The 19,146-nt window shown below is 40.5% G+C and overlaps 1 protein-coding gene across 1 annotated transcript in view; it reads right to left on the reverse strand.

Annotated features, from left to right (window-relative positions):
- LOC148852054 (magnesium transporter MRS2-F-like) overlaps positions 1 to 19,146 on the reverse strand; it is a 49,807-nt gene that overhangs the window by 2,437 nt on the left and 28,224 nt on the right. Inside the window, exon 6 of the mRNA XM_088944170.1 lies at positions 4,024 to 4,153. Coding sequence (XP_088800296.1) covers positions 4,024 to 4,153 — 130 coding nt within the window. The remainder of the gene's footprint in view (positions 1 to 4,023; positions 4,154 to 19,146) is intronic.

Consider the following 19,146-nt stretch of genomic DNA (forward strand, 5'->3'; position numbering starts at 1 on the left):
TGGTGTCATATGTGGGAGTGTTGTAAGTTTTAAATTGTTGTGTGCGCAGTGAAGTAAAAATTTGTGGATTGGGTTTCAGTCAGATTTCCCCTTTTCTTTTCTGTGGTGAGAAGAACTGTGGAACCATTTTGAGTCCCAAACCAATTGGCCACATGAAAGATTTCTTGGTCACTCACCCTCCTTAATGGCTTGAGTAGCAGAACCACCCCCAAATTAAATATGTTATACATCTCCTATATATCTTGGCATGAAGCGATGGTTTCTTAAATAAAAAAGAACTGTTATATTCAATCGGATAAATAGTAGCTGAATATTAACTAGATATCCATAGAAGGATTTTAGTCTTAGAATAGTAATGAGATGAGGTAATTGGAAAACATGCTCTTGTAAGTTGTAATAGTCATTCAAGCAAAAAAGTAAATAAGCTGGAAAAGTTGGTAAGGTATCTGGCTAGTTGTAGTGGAGACTTGAGATCAAATCCCACTTGCACAAAGGTTTGGGGGTTTTGACATGTTGACCTTAGGTCAAATACCATATGTGTTTAGATGATAACAAACTCATCACAAGAGGTTTGATCTAATTGAACATTTAGTCTTTGTATCCATTATAAACTCAAGAAGTTTGGAGTATATCATGATGGTCTGCAGGAGAATATGCTCTTGTGAAAATCATTGATGATCAAGCAATTCAAATGTGCTGCAAGTGGTTCATAATCTAGAGGCTTGCAAGAGAAGGAAGAAAGGAGTGTTGCTTGTTCAAGCTTCAACGAAGAGCAAGCTAAGTGCAAGAAAAAAAAGAAAGATTTCTGAATTCAAGCTTTGCAGCCTTATGCAATTTAAGTTGCAAAAATTCATTGTTCAAGTGCTACAAAAAGTTAATCATTCTAAAGGCCATCAAGAGAAGAAGAAATGTTTCTACTCAAGAAATAAAGTGTCCAAGCCAAAAAGAAGAGCAAGTAGAAGTGCTGAAATGTTAAATTCGGCTTCTTAGAGTATTCCGTGTAAGTCAACACAAATGCATGAATTAAGGGATCAAGAAGGGTTAAATCGAACATTAGGAGGTTTCTCTAATTTCCCTTGACCTTGGAAAATAGTTGGATTGGGCTTAGAAATGATTTGGAATGGTTTTGTCAAAGAAAATTTGAATTTCCAAGTTCAGGTTGTCAGGAAATGACTTCTGATCACGAGGGGATGACTCATTCACTAAAATTTCATCAACAAAAATGAGATGTTCCCTGCCCAGGAGGAGATGACTCCCCTGTTTTAACGATCAGTTTTAAATGATTCAAAAGTGCATTTAATACCTAGTCTTTTGCTCCAACAATCACCTAAGAACCAATACAATAAAAACCCAAATTGACCAAATTGGAAAAGGACTTTTTGAATTTCAATCTTTGAAAATGAAAAAAAAGGACAGACGGGAAATTTTTGGAAGAAAGAGCTTGAGTCCAAAACCTTGAGAAATCTTTTGAAGCTCTTTACTTCCTATGCTAAAATTAGTTGATTTAATGAGTTTGTGCCAAAAGCCCTTTGGGATCATTTGAAACTCCTTATCCCCTAGGTAAAATCAGGTTGCAAGAGAGAGCTTGCACCAAAATATGATGAGATCTTGTGAAGCTCCATAAACCTTAAGGCTATGTTTGGTTTGAAGGAAAAGGTAGGGTAAGGAAAGGAAAGACAGGGAAACCAATACAAGGTTTGTAAAGGTTTCCCTAACTTTCCCTTCCTTTCCCTACATTTTCCTTCAAACCAAACATGGCCTAGAGAGAGAGAGAGAGAGAGAGAGAGAGAGAGAGAGAGAGATTTTTGGAAGCTCCTTGAAGCCCAAACCTCTTGCATTTGTTGCTAAATAGGTTTGAACTACAATGGTAATATCTATTCTTGAAGGGATTTTACTTGCACTTTAAATGTTGTATCATGTCATTTAGGGCCACGTAATGTTCTTTAACATTTTTATCATTTGATGTAAAGTGGTGAGACCAACTTCATTACGTTTGATCAGGTGTAACTGTCACCTTGAATATTAATTAGTTGTGAGTCCTTGGTGAAGGACAGAGCAGTGTCTGCGAGTGAGAAGGGTGGAGCAGTGGTACAGGTTTTGTTAGTATGAAATTAGGTGGCGTAAGGGTCTGATCAGTGCCTATGATGTGAAACAGATCAGTTGGTGGAAATTATCAAGGGGGTGCCTTGGGGAGTGGATGTAGTTCAGGTAGGCTGAACCACTATAAATTGTACTGTGCTTAGTGATGATTAATTGTTTAAGATTCACCTAGGACATTGAAAGATCTCAACAAGCTCACTATCTTGACCAGTTCTGTTCTTGAAAGTAGTTTGATTCAATATTGCTATCACTGTTGTCAACCCAGGCGCAGGCGGGATTCAATCCCAAGTCTCTGCTATAACCAGCAGACCAGCAGGAGACCTTACCAACCAGCTGGTTGGTAAGGTTCAAGTTTAAAAATGAAAACAAGACCAAGGATAGGAAACAACCCAATTCACCCCCTCTTGAGTTGTCTTTCTAGGCAACAGGGGATGGTATACCCCCCATTGTGTAGGCTCATGGAACCAAAAAAACAGAAAAAAATAAATAAGCACCATAGAAAGGTGTAAAAATGGTACATGATAAGTACTAAGCTTGTTGCATCCAATAGGATGAGTTGGGTAAATTAGATATACTTCTAACACTGCAAAAGAAGCAACTAAGTGACTAACGTAAAAGAATTAATTTTATCCAAAGATTGAATGCTCGTGGGGCTTAGATAAAAATAACTAACATAACAATATGACACTTAAAGAAAATGATGATGTTAAGACAACTCAAGTTCATTATTTTATTTACAATTCATACTTGCATGCCAAATATGTCAGACTCCCTAATTTTGATTTTGGACCTTCAAAAACCTTTTTTTTTGTTTATAGTAAAATAAAATTTATTAAAAGAAAAAGAAGGTATACTAGTGGTATACAGGTTTTGCAGCCCAAAAATCACAACAGATACACCTCTAACAATGAAAATATGTAGACGAAGAATCCCTGAAAGCTTGGACTAAATACAACTATCTAACAACACTAGATGACTACCTCAAATAGAAGCTCTACAAAGATAAAAAAAACATATTTCATTGACCCAAAAAATAGTTCACATGACATTTGCAAGGTATAAAAAGGGTCTCCCCTTTACATAAATTCAGAGCATTAAAAAGGCAGGGAAAACTCTCTCTCTCTCTCTCTCTCTAGTCTCTATATATTTCTTGTCCAGAGCCCCCACCTTGGAAAATTATCAATGAACATAAGAAATTCTTGAAATATCCCACCACCCAAAATAAAAGAGAATGAGATTTTGAATCAATGTTTACTCAGTTTTCTGTCTCATGGCAGTTCTAATAGTCCATATTTCTTTTTCTTCTCCTACTTTCATGCCAAATGTCGGTAAATCATCTGCTTGAACTGAACGAATCACCTTCAACTGTTAGAGGTGGCTACTGCTTCCTTCTTGTAATCCTTAGACTGTCAATAATGTCATGGTCTAGACAGTTCTACTGTTTTGATGTCTAAGAACCCCAGACAATTCTCCTGTCATGATGTCTAAAGGAGATGCCATCAAACATTAATCTGAATTCAACAAGGGCCTCCTAAAGGCACTTTATATCTTGATAGGAGGAGGAAGAAACAAATAAGAAATCACAAGTCTCTCCCTATATTCTTATCACTAAAAAGAGGAAAAAAAAGAGAAAAAAGAATAAAAGAAAGAAGACAACCAATCATTCACCAAAAAAAAAAAAAAAACAAAACAAAAGAAGACAACCAATCCACTCCAAGTATCTTAACATCTTTTTGCAGGATGATCTATGTAAATCTGAAATCATTCACATCTTTTACAAATTCCCAAATTTCTAATTGTCCCCAAAATAAATATTTACAGGTAAATAGGACAGTTGCACCCCTATTATGCAATAAACATTTGAATGGGCTTGTGGATTAATTAAACACAGTAATAAGAGAGAATGAAAAAGAAACTACATACAGTAGATAGTTTGTTTAGAACACCATCTATTTGAGCAAAGTAGGCTTCTAAAAGCATCTCCAGTTCTTCAATGTTTGGCTTAAAATCAGAGGAGCTGTCACTGCCATTTTCAGTCCTAGAGTCTTCAGCCCTGAAAATGACAAAAAGCATAACGAAAAATAAGTAATTCCAGTAAGAAATGTTAATTTTTCTACGAGATTTTCACAAGCAATCTCTATGGTACTATCCTGAATTCAGCAAGTATAGTTTTCATCACTGGGATGATGTTTGGTATCAACGGCGTTTTTCGGACCGCTGACACCAGCTCAGCACCATATAGGCATTTAACAGAAAACACCAAAAATGATGGTTGGTTGAGCCGTTTAATTGATAAACGTGTCTTGATTTATGTGAGAGCTGTTTGTCAGAAAAGTGCCATAAATGATGCTTTTCATTTTCAGGGGCATTTTTTTTACTGTGGCTTATATGGCACCTAACGGCATCTAGTTGTGCCTAGAGCCACTGAGTTATCAAAAAATGTTTAAAGCAGATTTTGTTCCAATTTTCGAGACAAAATTGTACAAAACACTTATTAGATAAACGGCATCAATACCAAAACGTCCTAGTTAACACAAACCATGGCCTGGACAAATATGCTGGTTTATAGGATCCTTTAATATCCATGTTGTAATGGTTGATCAAGTCATTACGCCTCTTTATTCTTATGTTATTTGTTGTATTGCTGGGTTGGGCCTGAAGCTATTGTGCCTAAACTATTTTTACTTAGTGTTAACTGTGCCCTAACTAACCTGGGGTACAATTGTATTTTCACTTTCTTTTATTCTTTTAATATAAAAGCTTCTTTAGGGCCTGCTGAGAACACTTTTGCTGCCCATTTAGTCTGCTCTCTCTTATTTCTTTGGATAAAATATAAAAACCTCCATTGAAGTTTCTGACAATCATAATAACCTTCTCTGAGGTTTCGCTTTAACAGAAAACTTCCCCTGTAGCATAGCTTTTAAGGCGCCAAGGCGAGGCTAGGCGACAGGGGGGCGCTTTGAACCATGGGTTCAACACAGCAGTTAACAATGTTTGTGTTGATTAAGGCATCACCTTGACAACTATGCCCTGTAGTTCCACAAAAACCTGCAGTTACCCCCCTTCCATCTTTGTCCCAGTAATGGAGACTTTAAATTTACAAGTGACCCTTACAACTTATTAGGGCATCTTTCAATATAATTCAAAATGCCAAATTTACCCTTCTAGACTTCACTAGACCCAATGTTTTTAAAGAGAAAATTATTTTATTCTTTTCAATCTGACTTAAAGAGATTTTTTTTTTAATTAAAAGAGAAAAGTTCTTTTGGTGGTATTTTAATAAACTTTCTTCTGATATAAGGGTAAAATGTGTACTTTTGAAAAACTAATGCATTGTGCCAATGTTTTCCATCCAAAACAACAACTAAAACTGCAGGTTTTTTCAATACTACAGGGGAGGCTTTTGTAAAAGTAAAATATCAGGGGAGGTTCTTATGATTGACAGAAACATCAGTGGATGTTTTCATATTTTACCCTATTTCTTTCTTCCTTTTGCTCTAAACCTTAAACGCAGGTAAGAATACATAGTATCACAACACTAAACCAAGAATACTTGGTTCAACCTACTCTCTTTCTTCTTCTATCTTCTATTCTTTTTTAGACACTGATTAAGAAGGCCAAGATCTGTTTGTTGTGAAGATTCTTAGCCAAGAGAAGAGAAAGAATGGGTGGTAACTACTACTCTCCAGCTCCTTGATGTTATTTAAATGAAAATACTACAAAAAATACAAGGATCGACAAGTATAACCTAGTAATCACTAGTGATTACTGGGGGCTCAACACCTGTTTAGGTGGCACCGAGATTACTGAGCCATTTGCATTATACTTCATTGTGAGAACCCATTTACACCCAATTGGCTTCTTTCCTTCTGGCTGATCAACCAATTCCCATGTCTTAATCTTGATAAGTGCATTCATATCCTCCCTCATTGCATTCTTCCACTTAGGCACAAACAGAGCTTCCTGCACAGTCTTAGGTGTTAGAATGTTAGAGTGATGTTCGGCTGATAAGAGTTCTTATTAGCCCATTCTTATGTTTAACTTATCTTGTAACTGGGCTTGTGTTAACGGGCCTGGGCCTAATCCTATTTAATGATTTAAGTCATCTGGGTGTCCCATCACTAATCAGGGGCATCCCAGTAATTTCTTGTACCTTGTACCATATTCATCTGTAAATAAAGGACTGGTCGACTGGATAGAACAGTTCAACATTCTCTTCAGTTCTGTGGTTCTCTTCTCCTCCTTGCTACTTCGAGTATAGCTCTTCAGATTACATGGTATCAGAGCATTAGCTCCTTCTTGGTTTCAGCAGGCGCACTCTTTTCTCTTGCTGTCCTTTCATCTTCTCTCTTCCTTTTCTGGGTTGCTGCAGTGAAGACCTAGGAGTGTAAGAGAGTAAAGCAAGTTCGAACCTAGGGTTTCTCTTGGTTGTAGGACTCAAGGGAAGTAAGACCCAGAAGTAGATGTCCTACTAGATTACACCAGCAAGTAGTAGCTATTGGGCTACTAAGAGAGGTCTGTATGGGACAGACCTGGTTGAGGGCTGATTCAGCAGTCCTAGCACTAGCCGAGAGGGGGAGAACTTCCTCTACAGTTGCAGCTTCGTGCTCCAGCAAGACTTGTGCAGAACAAGTGGTAAAGACTTAGCTCCTTCAACTTCAGTTGCAGTCTTGGTGCATCAGAACAAGTGGTAAAGACTTAGCTCCTTCAACTTCAGTTGCAGTTTCAGTGCATCAGCTTCTACAGTTGCAGTCTTGGTGCATCAGCAAGACTCTTACAGAACTGCGGCAACTTCAGTTACAGATTTTCTTCAGGTCGGTTATCAGCCCTACTCTTGGACTGAACTGGTTCAGTTACAGACCTTTACCTTTTACCAGAACTGCGACAACTTTTGCACCACACAGTTGCAGCCTTAAACTTTTACCAACACTGTGAACCGGTTCAGTTACAGACCTCTACTTGCTACTGTACCCGTACTGTGAACACAATGACCAATTTGGCCAGTCCTTAACGGAATCACCTATAGTACTGTGAACAACTCTTGGACTGAAGTCAGGATGTCTTCACTATCCGGTGAAGTTTCCTCTAGAGATAACAGACCTGTTACAAGGTCCTCAAACCTGGAAAACCCTAATCTGCACAGCTTGCAGATTACAAGTGTGCTGCTAGATGAGTATAACTTCAAAGAGTGGTCTGCCTCAGCAATGCTGTTCATTACCTCTCTTGACCTCACAGGCTATTTGGATGGAGACAAGAAACAACCAGAAATTGGCAGTCCTGAATACACCGTGTGGCGCAAGGAAAATGCCACAGTCATGTCTTGGTTGCTGGCCTCTATGACTCCTAGGGTGGCCAGAACTATTCATCACTTCCCCACAGCTGCTAAAATTTGGGAGAAAGTATCTAAGACATATGGCCAGAAAAAGAACAATGCTAGAATCTACAGGTTGAACCAAGACATTGCAGCCCTAAGGCAAGGAGACATGTCCGTGGCAACCTACTTTGCAACACTGGAAGGTCTCTGGGAAGAGCTTGACCACCATTTGATCTTGGATTGGGAAAATGCTAATGATAAGCAGATTGAGGAGGGCAGAGCCTTCAAGTTTCTGGCGGGTCTTGACCCTGTATATGAAGGTATAAGGTCACAGATTCTAGGGAGAGATGAATTACCTGAGCTTCACCATGTCTACTATCTGGTGAGGAATGAAGAAGTAAGGAGAAAGGAGATGCAAGTTGACTTCCAGACACAGTCAACAGAACTACCTGGAGAACATTCAGCCTTAGTCTCCACTAAGGGGAATAAATTTTCAGACAAAAAGTCCCTCAAGTGTACACATTGTGGTGGTGAGAAACACACAAAGGAGAAATGTTAGTAGTGACAACTCACAGAGTATTCAGATAGTGTCATCTTCCACCGCAAGGCAGGCTGCCGACTCCTCTGGACCAAGTACTTTGGGCTTCACAGCTAGTGAGGTAGAGGTTCTCAGCCAGGCATTAGCCCGTCTGAAGAACAATTCTTTAGCTTCCACCTCTCTTGCCAAATCAGGTACAACCTCTGCATTTAGTGCATCTAGTTCCATTAATTCTACCTCTTGGGTGATTGATTCAGGAGCCACTGACCATATGACACATATGTCCTCCTTATTCTCCACATATCATCTGTTGTCTGGCCAGGATAAGATGAGAGTAGCCGATGGGTCCCTCTCCACCATCTCTATAAAGGGGGTGGTTGACCTAAGCAAGGATCTCTCTCTTAAATCAGTTCTACATGTTCCTAATCTTACCTCAAATCTGTTGTCTGTTTCAAAGCTTACAAAGAACTTGAACTGTAGTATAACTTTCTTTCCTTCTCATTGTGTCTTCCAGGACAGGTTGACGAGGAGAACGATTGGGAGTGGTCATGAGTATGGGGGCCTCTACTATTTTGATGAAGATGTCAGCTCAGCCTTGCAAGCTTCTACTACTAGTCCGGAAAGTGTGGAGTCAATAGCTAGGCTGCACTTGTGGCATGCTAGGCTAGGTCATTTGTCTTTTTCTTCCTTAGCAATGTTGTTTCCCGAATTATGTAAGGGCATTTAGAGTTAGAGTTTAATTTGTGATGTGTGTCAAATGTCAAAACAATGTAGATCAATGTATCCAATTTCTAGTAATGAAATTCAAGCCCCTTTTGATTTGGTTCATCATTCTGATGTTTGGGGTCCTTCACCCATTGTTTCCATTGATGGCTTCCGTTACTTTATCAGTTTTATTGACCATTATTCTCGGTGCACTTGGATTTATCTGCTGAAAGGACGTGAAGAAGTTCCCCAGATAACTATGATGTTTTGCAAGATGGTTGAAACACAATTTGATAAAAAGATCAAGCAATTCCGTTCAGACAATGCAGCTGAATACTTTGAAAGATCCCTGAACTCATTCATGGAAGATGCAGGCATGTTACATCAATCATCATGTGCTTACACCCCTCAGCAAAATGGGGTTGCTAAGCGCAAGAACAGGCATCTATTGGAGACAGCTCGAGCCCTTCTTTTCCAACACAATGTGCTCAAGCAATATTGGTCTCAAGCTGTTCTTACTACATCTTACCTGATAAATCGGATGCCATCTAAGGTACTGGGTATGAAGACCCCTTTCTCTGTTTTGTGTCCCACTCTTCCAGAATTTCCTCTTCCCTCGCGGGTTTTTGGTTGTACATGCTTCATACATGTGAAAGATCCAAAGAAGACCAAGCTGGATCCTAAGGCTACAAAGGGAATATTTTTGGGGTACTCTCCTACGCAAAAGGGGTATAAGTGTTATGATCCTGTCTCCAAGAAAAAATGTCACTAGGGATGTAGTCTTTTTTGAGTCTCAACCCTATTTCCAGTCTTCTCAGAATCCTCTTCAGGGGGATAGTGGGTTGGAAGAGGATTCTCATTCTCCCTTCTTTTTTGTTCCCATTTCATCACCTTCCACTACTACTAGCTGTAACATTCCGGGTCAACTTAGTGAAACTTCCACCATGCCAGTTGCTTCTCCAGATTTGGATGATGCTCCTGAAGGTTCCAGTAAGCAAGAAAAAGAGATACTTACATACAGTAGAAGGAAGAAGGCCCCTCAACCTCATGATTGCAACTAGTTGAACTCAGATCAATCCGTCTCTGCAATCCAATGTAATTCTGATTCACTCAATTCAGATTTGGATCTTCCTATTGCTCTCCGTAAGCCTGTTCGTTCTTGTACCACTCGGCATCCCATAGCCGATTATGTTTCTTACTCACACTTATCCCCTGCCTATCATTCCTTTGTGTCTGCCCTTTCCTTTGTATGTGTCCCTTCCAGGTATTCAGAGGTAGCATCTGATCCGTGGTGGAAAGAAGCCATGAATGAGGAGATGAAAGTCCTAATGAAAGCAAGGACATGGGAATTGGTGGACCTGCCAGAAGGGAAAGGCACTGTTGGGTGCAAGTGAGTATTCACAGTAAAGCACAGGGAAGATGGGTCAATTGAGAGGTAAAGGCTAGACTTGTGGCAAAGTGATTTACACAAAAGGAATTGACTACAAGGAAACCTTTGCTCCAGTAGCAAAGCTCAACACAATCAGGGTTCTACTGTCACTAGCAGCAAAATTCTCTTGGGAACTTCATCAGCTGGATGTGAAGAATGCCTTCCTAAATGGTGATCTTCATGAAGAGGTATTCATGGAACCCCCACCTGGATATGATGTTGGAAAGAAGGTATGTAAACTAAGGAAAGCATTATATGGTTTGAAGCAATCTCCCCGGGTATGGTTTGAGAGACTTTGTTTGGCCATGAAGAAAGTAGGGTACACTCAGAGCAGTGCAGATCATACATTGTTTATAAGGAGACATGATGACAAACTTACAACACTCATTGTGTATGTGGATGATATGGTGATTACTGGAAATGATGTGAAAGAGATGAAGAGGCTAAAGGAGTTCTTAGCTTGAAGAAATAGAATGTTGTGGCTAGATCAAGTGTAGAAGCAGAATACCGGGCTATGGCACATGGGGTTGCTGAACTCTTATGGCTCAGGACTCTCCTTAATGAGCTTGGTATCAAGACTGAGGGTCCTCTCAAGCTGTATTGTGATAATAAAGCTGCTATCAACATTGCCAACAATCCTGTGCAGCATGACAGGACAAAACATATTGAAATTGATCGACACTTTGTCAGAGAGATAATTATTTCAGGAGAACTTTGTGTGCCTTATACTCCATTAGAGATGCAGGTTGCAGATGTATTAACTAAAGGGCTGGCATCAACGAAGTTCAGGGACATACTTGGCAAGCTAAACATGATTGATATTCATGCTTAGCTTGAGGGGGAGTGTTAGAATGTTAGAGTGATGTTCGGCTGATAAGAGTTCTTATTAGCCCATTCTTATGTTTAACTTATTTTGTAACTGGGCTTGTGTTAACGGGCCTAGGCCTAATCCTGTTTAATGATTTAAGTCATCTCGGTGTCGCATCACTAATCAGGGGCATCCCAGTAATTTCTTGTACCTTGTACCATATTCATCTATAAATAAAGGACTGGTCGACTGGATAGAACAGTTCGACATTCTCTTCAGTTCTGTGGTTCTCTTCTCCTCCTTGCTACTTCGAGTATAGCTCTTCAGATTACATTAGGAATGGATATAGCAAAAAATGATGCCAAATAGGTTTTATATGACGGTGAAAGATGGTCATAGGAAAGAAACTAAGATATGCAATGGTAGCACATCTCCGCTTTCCCTTGCGAGCTGCAATAGGAAGGTCAAGGTCAAAGAGGCTTTGTGGTGGAAGATATAGGGTTGGAGGTGCAGGTGATGTGGCATCTGAATCTGGCATCACAGAGGAGATTGTAATGGGCTTGGGGTACTCATGAGAACCAAAATCAACTTGCCTCCACCGTCTGAGAAACCTACAACTCCTTAAATTTCTAACTATCACCTTCATTACATAACTCCCTTTCAAGAACAAGAATGAGCAAAGGAACTTCAGGAGTAAAACATCCTTTTTTTTATCAGTAAAAAAGTATTTTATTAAAATTCAGATTGTAAGCAGTTTATACAACTTGGTGATGGGACTGTTGATCCCTTTTAATCACTCTATCCTACTCCTCATTACAGTGCAGCCCAAAATAATTGCTGTCTCAATGCCCCCTGTTTGGCTAATCCATCAGCTAGCCCATTTGCACTTCTTCGGATCCATTTAAATTCAGCCTCAACCTCCTTTGCAATCTTCTTCACTTCCCTAATCACATGTTTAAACTTCCATGGGGTATGGCTGCTATTTGTTGCCCATGAAATTACTACTTTTGAGTCTCCCTCCACTTCAACATGTCTACATCCTAGTTGTTTGGCTAGCTTTAACCCTTGTAGTAATGCCAATAGTTCAGCCTTCAGCAAGTTTCCATTGCCAATCGGTCCTAAAAACATACCCAATATCCTTCTGTTAGAGTTTCTTAATACTCCTATTCCTGAGATGCTTGGATTTCCAAACAAGCACCCATCAAAATTCAGCTTTACTTTATTGCCTTCTGGTAATTTCCACTCTAGCCTTACTATATCTCTTACTCTCGAAGATTGTGCTACTTTGGACCATGTTCTTAGAATGTCTGCGACTGAGAAGACTTGAAAGCTATCCAAGGGCTTTACCCAAAGGGCTACTTTCACCTTGATACTATCAATCACTTCCTCTATTGTTCTATTTTTTTCCAAGAAAATTCTGTTGTTCCTCTCTTCCCATGTTACCCAGCAAATTGCTGCCTTTGTTGCTTTCCACATTACCATCCTTCTTTTCTTTCGCTGTCTCAAGAAATCATGGTTGAAGAGTCCTACCACATTTTGAGGGGGAACCCACTTACAACCAAAGAGAGTATGAATGAATTCCCAAATTCGATGCAAAAAAGAACAGGATATCACTAAATGAGAAAAGGTTTCACCGCTTCCTTTACACAATGAACACACATGAGAAAGGAAAATATATGGCCTTCTTTTCTGTAGCATATTACAAGTGTTTACCTTACCAAGGAATATTTTCCAGCAGTTGGCTTGGATCTTTGAGGGAATAGGCTTGCACCAAATTTCTTTCACAAGGAAAACCCCACCTAGAAGGTTGGGGGAAGCAAGTACTTTGAAGAAAGAGGAGCAAGAAAAGAGGCCATTTGGAGAGCCTACCCAGATTCCAGAGTCTTCCAACAAAGGGTCCAAGTGGATTTTCCCTAGGAGGTCTAGCAATCAAATTAAAGATTCACTCATTTTCCCTTAGTCCCCTTCTAAAGCCCAAATTCTAGTTCACACCGTTTGGACACGATGGTCGCAACATGGATATAGCTTCCCCCTTAAGATAAGATAGCGCAAAAGGATCAGGGGATTGGTCTATTAGTGGGGTTTCCCCTATCCAAAGATCTTCCCAAAACAAAATTCTAGTACCTTGTCCCACATCGAACCTGATGGAATTGAGGAAAGTAGGGTAGATTTCATGGGTTGCTTTCCAAGGAGAAGTTGAAGAACTGTGAGGGGAAACTTTTGCATTGCAGCCATTTCCAGCCACCCCATGAATGCTCTCAATCACTTGCCACAATCTGTCGCCCTCAAAGGGAAACCTCCAAAGCCACTTACCTAGTAGATTTGTCGCCCAATTCCTAAACGCCCTTGTTTTTTCGGTTTACTAACCTGGTCCCACTTGATCAAGTGGTCCTTCCTATCAAGGTTATTCTTCCAAAGGGATAACTTCCTATCAAACTTTTCTAAAACTGGTTTCCAGAACCCAACTGACCTGGGATTTCCTCCTAAGGGTAAATCTAGGTAACTAATAGGCCAGCTTCTGATCTTGCACCCCAAGATTTCCGCAAATCTTATTAGTTCTCCTTCCTCCAAATTGACCCCTACAGTTCCACTTTTGGTCCAATTTATCCTCAGCCTGTTACTCCCACAAAATTATTCAACAACATCCTCAAATTTTCCACCACTTTCTCATTGTGTCCTTCACAAAAAAATATGGTGTCATCTGCAAATTGGAGATGGGTAACAATCACTCAATTTCTACCTACCCTCCAACCTTTGATAAGGCCTTGAGCATCAACTTTTGCCACCATTCTACTTAACACTTCTGCCACTAGGGTAAACAAGAATGGGGATAGGGGTTTACCTTGCCTAATTCCTCTCATGGTCGGGAAGAAATCCTTTGTTGTACCATTGATTAGAATTGAGTAATGAGCTGAACTTAAGCATCCTTTGATCCAAGCCCTCCATCTATCTCCAAATCCCAGTCTTTCTAATACTTTTAGAAGGACTTCCCAATTAACCAAGTCGAAGGCTTTTTCTAGATCTACATTACAAACCAGCCCTTTTTCTCTACCCCTTCTCTTTCCTCGATACATTCATTAGCCACCAAGATTTGATCCACAATCTGCCTTCCTTCTACAAAAGCTCTTTGGAAAGGAGAGATGATCGAGGCTAACACCTTTTTTGGTCTTTCTGCTAAGACCTTTGATAGAATTTTGTAAACACTCCCATTGAGACATATTGGTCTAAAGTCTTTAGGAGTTTTGGCCTCCCTCTTCTTTGGAATCAAAGTGATAAATGTGGCATTTGCTCCTAGTGATACCTACCCTTTGGAGAAAAATTCATTAAAGACTTCCAAGATGTCTAGTTTCACCATATCCCAACACACTTGATAGAAAGCCATGGAGAAACCATCCGGCCTAGGGGCTTTAGATCTATCCATTGAAGAAATAGCTTCCTTGATTTCTTGTAGAGAAAATCTCCTCTCTAGGGCAAGTGATTGCTCTTCTGACAGAACATCCCCTTCTAGTTCTAGCAATTTTGGCAACACTCAATGCGGGCTTGAGAAAGTTTCCTTAAAATGATTTATGAAAATCCTTGTAATCCCCTGACTTTCTCTTACCACTTGTCCCTCCTCCACACTAAGGATTAAGTTCTTCTTTCTCCGTCCAATTGCAAGAGAGTGAAAAAACTTAGTGTTTCCATCTCCCTCTGTAAGCCACTGACACCTTTATTTTTGTCTCCAAAAAATCTCCTCTTTTGTACTATATCTTCTAGTTTTTGCTTTTGATTCCATCTTTCCCCTCTTTCTTCTTCTGAAATGACTATGAGAGCCTCTTTCCTATCTAGCTCCTGAATCCTCCCCACCACCAAGTTATCTTTTATTTCCTCTACCCTTCCGAAATGGTCTTTGTTCCATTCTTTCATTTTTTCTTTTAGCCTCTTCAATTTCCTAGAGAAACCTACCATTTTCAACCTCCCCAAAGGTCTGAGTGCCTCCCACCACTCCACTAGCCTAGCCTTAAATGTAGGGTCTTCAAACCACATATTCTCAAATTTGAAAGGAGAAGGGCCTCCCCCTAGGATTTCTTTCCCAATACAAATAGGGCAATGGTCTGAAGTAACTCTAGGTAAACCTCTTGCTATTAAGGATCCCCACATTTCTTCCCACTCAGGAGATATGAGGAATTTGTCTAGTTTGGAACAGGTTGGGGGGCTTGAAAGTTTGACCAAGTATAATCCACCTGAAGCAAGGGGGGTTTCTTAATTCCAGAGAATCTATTAGCTTATTGAACTTCCTCATGCTAGTAGTAAATCCCTGGTTCGGGTTGTTTGATTCCCTCAAATACCTGATGACGTTAAAATCACCCCACACACCACAGACCATCCCACACTCCCTTGATAGTACATAATTCCTCCTAGAAAGTTTTTCTGTCTCCGTAAGAATTAGGGCCATACACATTTGTTAATGCCCATTCTCTTTCGTCCGACTTTCTTTTAATTTTTAGGGAGATTGAATACTGGCCAATCAATTCTTCCATGCATTCCATTTCCTCATCCCTCCATATGGTCAGAATTCCCCCTAAAGCTCCCCATGAGGGTGTATATGACCAACTCAAACCCCTGGCTCCCCAAATGCTCCTTATCCACCTTTTGTCCAGCTCTGATAATTTGGTTTCTTGAATCATGATAAAGTTTGATTTTTCTTTCTTGAATGCATTCCTGATTAACCTTCTCTTCTTGGCACTTTCTAATCCTCTTACATTCCAACTTATTGTTTTCATCTTAGTGATTTGTGACACCCCTAGGTTGGTACTTCTCAACACTCCCCTCTTCTTTTCTTCCTATTCTCCTCCTCATAATTTATTCCACTCTTAAGCTTCTCAATCTCACTCATTTTCCTTTTCCTTTGCTTACTCTTTTTTCTCAGGTAAACTTTCTTTCCTTCTGCCTTTGTACCGCCCATCCTATCTCCTTCTAACCCCTCCTTCCCCTCCTGCCTACCTTCCTTTGTTCCCTCCAAGGTCTCGTTCTGGGTTGGCTTTGTCTGGGATAATGAGTTGGTTTAGGCTAGCATCAGCACAATCCAAACCTAAGGTTGGGTTCTCTAGAACTTTCAGGATTAACAATACAACCCTAGCCCTCTCTTCCTCTACCCTATCAACCAACAGATTCTTTGGCTCCAAGGCTGTGGCACTTCGAATTGAGAGTTTCATTGTATGTGGGGTTCTGACAGGACCTGCATAGGTAGCCAAACACAAATTAGAGACCTCTTTAGAAGGAAGCAAAGGAAAGGAAGATGGAACGGGAGATAAAAGTATAGGGGGTTCCCTGATTCGACAAGTCCAAATCCTTCCTTCGATCAAAGCCAACTGAGTGAGAATCCTTGGCAGGTAAAGCCGGGATAGTGTCTAAATTTTGTTTCTCTTGTGTATCTTTGCTTCAGGTAGTGCTGATATCCGGTTCTCTGTCTTGAATATCCTAATCTTGTGTCTCCCTTGGCATTTCTCTAGGATCACTGTTGGGTACACCTAGGTCCACCTTAGAGGCTGAGGCAAGTCTCACCATTGTTTCTTCTTCTGGGGCCGACGCAGGGGCTCTAGAGGGTTCTTCAAATAGTATTTTCATCCCTATTATCTCATCGTTCCACAGATTGAAAGTTTTAGTGGGTAAAACACTTTCGATGCTACTTTCATCGTGCCAAGCATCTTGCCTTGGATCTTCCCAATCGTCTTCTTCCTCAAAGTCTTCACGCTCGGACCCGTTAAATTTCGGGTTCGGCTTCTGGGGTCGTGGAGTTTGTTTTCTCAACCGGCTTCCACTTCCAGTTGCTCTCCGACTGTGCAGTTCCTACACCAGCATCACCGACTGCTTTCAGAGGGGTCTTGAAAAAACTTTTCCGCAACCGCTGCAATAGAGGAGGTTGCAGGGGTTTATTTGGGCGATGATAGACCCTACAACCGTCCCCAAGCCTTTGGGTCGGGGCCTACTCACTTGTGTTTTTAAGTGGTCACATGACCTATTTAAATTGTTTGGTTCGACCGGTTTAATCCCTGGGTCCAATTTTGGTGCCCTTTTTCCCTTTATTTCCGCCCCCTCCATCTGCCACATCAGCATAGGACCTTTTAGTAGCCCCTTGATCTGAGATGGATGGCCCAGATTCTAATCCCTCTTTAGAATTCTGACCGTCCTCTTTCGAGTCTACAGTCTGCCCATTTGCCTTCTCCTTGTAAAAACAATCAGACTTCTCCTCGCTTCTCCCTTTTTTGACCCTTGCCACGTCATCATCTTCTACCTCCTACAGGCTTCTATAGAGTCTCTCCACCAACGACAGCAACCAGACTACCTCATGCGTTTCACCTACCTTTAACCTCACTGTTCTTGGTATTGACTCTACTTTAACTACCCCCAGTTTCATCGAAGCTGCACTGAGATTGGACAAGTCCAATTCCTCCAGGACTCCGCCGCACATAGCTGCGATTTTCTTGAAGTTTACAAGGGACCAAAGATGAAATGGAGCCCTAGCACTTTGATGTGGAAAATTTCTGTCTGATCTACACGATTAGCATTCGAACACCACTGACTGATCACCATTACTCCTTCAAAAGTTTGAATGGGAAGTGCATGTATTTCTTCCATCCGCTTGTCTGCTTCTAGTTCTAGAAGTGCCTTGTCTTCTTGAAACGGTCGAAGAGCGAAACATCCTCCCATTTTCAGCTTTAATTTAATCTCCTCTGCGACACATTCCCAACTACCTATTCTTTTGTTTGCAAGTATCACATATATTTTACGCTAGTTCTCGTAGGTTTGGTCTTCCTTCCCTGCAACCTCCTTTTCACCAACTGTATGTGGTTGATTTTCCGGTGCTTGGTTGGGTTGGATATTCCTTGGTCTGTCTTCATTTCTCCATAAGCAAATCTGCAACTCCCTTACGAACAACATCCACCCCTTACTTTGTTTTCCCATGGGGATACAAATCATTTGTCATCTACCTTCGCCGAACCATTCTGAGACTGTTGCAAACCAGCCCATCCTATTTAGTCGAAGTTCAGCTACGAACACCTTTCCATTGATTTTGATTGAGTTTTTCTAGGCTTGCGTTTTCCTTGACACTAAAGCTACGTCTAGGAAGCCTTTCAGCCAGGCTACAACTCCCTTTGGAGATACACTGTGGCTCTTTATTCTTCTCTTATCTTCAGGAACACCAGAGACCTCGTTTTCACTTCTTCTAGTTTGTAATGCTTTGCTTTGAACAAAACTTCCTTTCTCCACCTTCCCACTACTTCGAACTCGCCCTCCATTTGGTTCCTCTTTGTTGTAGGTGGTAGACTTATGGATTTGTCTTAGTTCTTTTGAATCTGTTCTGTTGTGATGTTCGTGGAGGAAATGAAGGCATCATAGGAAGCATTGAAGAGAGTCTCAAGGAGAATCAACTAAGGGACATGCTCAAGAGCAAAACACCCTTCTCACCTCTCTACCCCTGAGATGAAACCCCAAATAATAAGGGACATCGTCAAAGAAGTAACATCCATAGATGCAAACTGAGAGCTAGAAAAAGGATCATAACAGCAATATTCCTTTTAATTTTGTGCATAGACAAGAAATATGCGTATAGTAGAGTTGGATCAAATTTAGAATGAAACAAATCTTTGTTGGGGTATAAAGGGTGAAAGGAGCTTTAACCGAGAACACAAGAAGCAACTCGGTTAATGAGATACACAGTTGTGTTAATTGCATGCCCCCAAAAACATATAGAAACATTTGAATTGGGCATAATGCTTCTTACAACTTCTAGTATGTCTACTTTTTCTCTTAGCTACTCTAATTTGCCAAGGGGTATAAGGACAAGTGCTCTGGTGAATAACCCCATACTCAAGTAAGTACGAATTTAAGGGTTTACCAAAGTACTCCAAGAGAAATGGGAATGGGAACAAGAGAGCTATCAGTTACAAGGACTTTGTCTCTACATAAGGACAAATGATAAGAGGTAAATAATGGGGGTAAATTGGTCATATGGTTAGAGGCACCCGAATCTATAATCCAAAGAAGATTAGTGTTACTTAGATTGGAGTCGAGGCATGATAAGTAGTAGCTCTTGTACCTGAATTTGCAAAAGCTAAGGTAGAAGTGAAGGGAGCAAGGGTAAACTGAGGTGGTTTGTAATGCCAAAAGAAGTAGCTCTAACTATAGCATCATTCTCCAATTGTGTCAGAGCTGCTCTAACTACAGCCAAGGCATCTAAGGAAGTATGTCTAGCCCCAGAAGAAGAAGAG

This window comes from Nelumbo lutea, chromosome 5 (assembly GCF_056320005.1).
Source record: "Nelumbo lutea isolate HS-2025 chromosome 5, American lotus-T2T, whole genome shotgun sequence".
NCBI lineage: Eukaryota > Viridiplantae > Streptophyta > Magnoliopsida > Proteales > Nelumbonaceae > Nelumbo > Nelumbo lutea.